General features: G+C 36.4%; 1 protein-coding gene across 2 annotated transcripts; it reads right to left on the reverse strand.

Annotated features, from left to right (window-relative positions):
- Positions 1-228: 228 nt before the first annotated feature.
- Positions 229-4,130, reverse strand: LOC100796542 (ER membrane protein complex subunit 2-like). Of its 2 annotated transcripts, NM_001255446.2 has the most exons (9): positions 3,786-4,103; positions 3,545-3,609; positions 2,760-2,808; positions 1,991-2,085; positions 1,678-1,763; positions 1,506-1,565; positions 1,319-1,400; positions 999-1,112; positions 229-731 (listed from the first exon to the last, which is right to left on the reverse strand). In NM_001255446.2, the coding sequence occupies exons 1-9, from the start codon at positions 3,970-3,972 to the stop codon at positions 561-563; spliced, it is 909 nt and encodes a 302-aa protein (NP_001242375.2). In that variant the 5' UTR covers positions 3,973-4,103; the 3' UTR covers positions 229-560. The 2 variants fall into 2 exon arrangements, with proteins under 2 accessions (NP_001242375.2, XP_040868338.1); XM_041012404.1 differs by having other exon boundaries at positions 305-731; positions 1,319-1,565; positions 3,786-4,130.

Here is a 4,130-nt window from a genome sequence, read left to right on the forward strand (position 1 = left end):
AATAACCATTTAATAAATATTTAAGTTATTGACACATATATATCACTTATGTGAATATAACTTCATTCTTTTTTAAAAAAATGTTTTTTCAAGAACTATATCAAGAAATTATAAAAACAAATCTTCAAAACAAGTTAATCCGGATGACAGGGATTCATTTATACTACAACGTGCCACATCATCATAGCATAATATTACCATTTATGCTAAATGAAACCCTGAAGAAAATTATTAAAAAGGGGGGGAGGGGGTAATCTTCTAACTTAATTTGTATAGCCAATGAAAAACAAATGGTAAAAGGATGTCAAAAACAAATTATGCCCCATCCTATGCATTAGGAAAGCTATGACAATATTTTTAGATCTACAGGGCCATCTGAAACTTTACATGTCTTTCAATAAATATTCATCACCCAAGGTAAAATGCAGAACGATATGAATTTTCATTTTAATATTGAGAAGAAAATGACTGAGGAAATCTAAATATGTTGACTCAAGTTGGCAACAATCTGAGAAAATGTCAAAAAGTGACTAAATAATAATCTTTTAAGAGATGCTGCATCATGATGACAATGTTAAACTCTTTAAGGCAGTTGTAAGTTGAGGAAGCTTGTCGGGAGCTCTCTGCTTGTAATCTTTCTCCAATACTTTGGCTGCTAGAGATTGTAACTGGGACCCTTCTTTGTCCTCCTTGCTTTTCCCTTTCGTAAGCTGGGTAATAGCAGAAGTGCACTGCATAACAGGAGCAAAACTCAAATTCCAGGCATATAAATGAATAGTTTTGTGAAGAAGAATCCACGGATCTTTAGTTGTTAAGGAGAAAATCAAAATCCATGAAAGAAAAAACTGTAATCTACCAAAGTTATGGCTTTCACTGTAACCAATAAAACCTAAGTTCAACTAACTTCCAAATTAAAACTATAGATTATTCAGTTCATACGCATTGACTTGTAGATGCAGAGGACCACATAGAATGAAAACTTGTATGGAAGATCTTACCAAGCATATACCAAAGAGTGCTCTGGTATTTTTGCCTCCAGTCAAGTCGATAGTAGATGAGTAGTATTTCTTGGCAGTTTGGAGGTTTTCTAATCCACCAAGCGTATAAAGTACCTGGCAATGCCATAAGTTAAGAAAACGCACTTATGCTATAAAAGTAAAACTTTTGCTAGATTACTACGTATTCCCGTACACACCTCTAGCATGCAATGTATTTTGTGCCTAGTTTGTTGTTATTATTGGAGCAAAGAAATGAGAGGAGGAGAAGAATTTAATTTGACCAAAATAAAGTAATCAAATTTCATAAAGAAGTTACTTACATCAGCATATGCTAAATGGAAGAGTGGAACAGTAGGTTGAGTTAATATCAACTCCTCGTAGCAAAACGCTGCTTGTTTATACCTAACAAGAGGACAGAAAGCCGGAAAAAACAAAGGCAGGTTAATAATTAGCAATATAATTGTCACACTTGCAGAGGGGAAGATAAACAGTAGAATAAAATCTAACATTTGCAGGGAGACGTATATTTCAGCCAATTCTCTCCATGCCTCATGATCTGCCATGAATCTGTTAAATTGACAAAAATAATTCAGATACATGCTCTATTTTCTGATGTAAATCAGAAACTACTTATTTTTAATCTTGGAAGAAAACAAAAACTGTTTAACATTTGTCTCACGTTTCCAGATATTTATTAAGCCAATCAATAGCCACGGAAATGTTGCCTTGTGCCTTTGCCATTGCCACCCTCCTCTTATGGATGGCCTGCACAACATCAAAACAACCAAAAAGATAAACACTTTTGCTTTTGGTTTAGTTTACTCAAGCAGCCTAGCCTATTTAATGTAAAACTGAAAGTTTATAAATCAAATCAAAGTAGCAAAACACAAAAGAAGAAGTAACAATTATAAGATTTGTGTTTCATCACATAGAGTAACTGAGCAACTAACAGTCCCCCTTTTTGGTTTCCCCATAAGGTTAAGTGAGTTTACTTGATCAAGAGGATTGTCCTCCAAAAGGCTTGTGTAAGCCTTTTCTGCCAATTCCCAGGATCCTTTTGCTTCAAGCAACATTGCCTCCAGCCTACCTGTAATAATTAGTTGCCTCATATAATTTTTTTCTCTAGAGGGAATAAGTGCATGCATATGCACAGACAAATTTTGATTTGTGTAACGGAGTTAGCTATATTACATAGCATCCCTCCTGAAAGAATGGAATGCAAATCATCTAAGTTAGTCATCCACCAGTCTAAATGTTTGTTCCAAGAGAACAAGAACAGGGCATCAACAAAGTAGGGCAAGCAATTGCTTGTGTTATGGGATAAGTAAACATTACAGTTAGAGTTTTTGGAACATTATCATACAGCTCTAGCACTACTAAATTTAAGGGAAAAAGACAGGAAAAAGAATGTAGCCAGATCAATCATCTCAACATCAAAATAAATAGTTTATTAGCCTATCGGTGACCTACATATAGGAGTGCAGATAGATCACTGGGCAAGTAAAAGACATGTGTCACCACCATTTAGCCAGAGTAATGTTACATACACAACTGTTAGATCTGCACCTAAATAGAACTGTACAATATCTGAGTTCAGGTGGTGCAACTGAATCCTCCACCTTGACCCCCAACAAGCTTATACAGAGTTAGGTGTAGAGTCAGACACACACGGCAAGAGTTGAGTAGACAGTGCTATTTAGCTAACTAACCCAAATCCAAACTTGGGAAGAAGAAATACACAATTTAAATATGTCAACTTACCAACTCTTTTACTCTCTAGGAATCTCTTCCGAAGAACCTTTGTACAGTCCTGACAAAGGAAGTAAAATATTAACTAGACGGTTTCTCGTAGCATATGAAGGAGACAAATGCAGCAAATGCTCAATTCTGGCAACATAAAGAACATAATGGACAACATAAAAGTTCAGCAGCATATTACTTTCCAGGCTCAGAAATTACAAAAGCAAACAAGATCAAACATCTTGCCACAAAATTTTAACAAGAATGAATGAATGATACCCTACAATCTACATTGTGAAAGAATAATGGCATAGCCAGATCCACCACCAACAGAGAATAAAGGACCAAAAAAGGATTAATCTTAAGATAAATGATACACTACCTAGAAAACAAAGAGCAATCCAAGACAGTGCATGATAACTTTACAAGTTAAGCAATGAAATACAAGTATTATGGCAGCACTAAAACAAAAATGCATCAAGGCTCAAGCAAGTTTATAATCCCCGGTAAAAACTCATGAGCAACCATCTCAGGTGCATCATCAGCATCCCCACAACACAACTAACAAGAGATTAAAGGAATAATCCAATAAGGATAAGTTTCAACTATTTCAAATAAATAAGATCCAGGTCGTGCATACGATTCCCAATTGTGTAAAACATTACACGACAAGCGAAATTCATACCAACAGCTACGTTTCACCAAAAGGAGGCTAAGATTTTACAATTTGCTGTACTGTATCCATTACAATTTACAATATTTGAAAGAAACTAGTAGAAAAGCACTAAAACAAATTAGATCGAAACCTTGGCAACGTCGAGACATTGGCAGTCCATAGCAGCAACAGCAACCTGCTCATACAAGGTCCATTCTGCACGCGAAACAAACATTAGTCAAAAGTCAAATTGAATAAAAGGTGGAGCTGCAACTAAAGCATATAGTGAAATTCAAAGCTCCAAAAATCACAACTTAAAATCAGAATCACAGAATTGAAGCAAACAAAAAAAAAATATATAGAAATTAGGTCAGTGGCTTAAGAGGAGGGACCATCGGAGCCGAGAGAGGATCGTTGTTTGAGGTCGTTCAAGATGGAGAGACCGTGCTTCAGAACTTTCTCCGACCGCCGAACTTTGAGCTTCCGCACGAGGCAGAGGTACTCCCACGCGCCGCCGCCGCCGTTATCGACCTGGTTTTCGAGCCTGTTCAATTGAGTCTCCTCTGTCTTAGTAACCATCTTCTCACTCACAGATCCAACAAATCGATGAACGGCTTTTCGATCTGTTCTTGAAAATATCGATCCCGGAGTGAGAAGAGAGGAAATACACACTAACACTGGGATCGCACTTCCACTCCAGGTTCCGCCTCACAAATTATTATAAGATAGTTATAGTT

The sequence above is a fragment of the Glycine max genome, chromosome 19, assembly GCF_000004515.6.
Source record: "Glycine max cultivar Williams 82 chromosome 19, Glycine_max_v4.0, whole genome shotgun sequence".
NCBI lineage: Eukaryota > Viridiplantae > Streptophyta > Magnoliopsida > Fabales > Fabaceae > Glycine > Glycine max.

Coding starts and splice junctions, on each gene's coding strand:
- LOC100796542 (XM_041012404.1), bottom strand. CDS start 3,972: ATGGTTACTAAGACAGAGGAGACTCAATTGAACAGGCTCGAAAACCAG. Junction 3,610..3,785: donor ATCCTCTCTCGGCTCCGATG/GTCCCTCCTCTT, acceptor TTTCGCGTGCAG/AATGGACCTTGTATGAGCAG. Junction 1,113..1,318: donor TCCATTTAGCATATGCTGAT/GTAAGTAACTTC, acceptor TGGCATTGCCAG/GTACTTTATACGCTTGGTGG.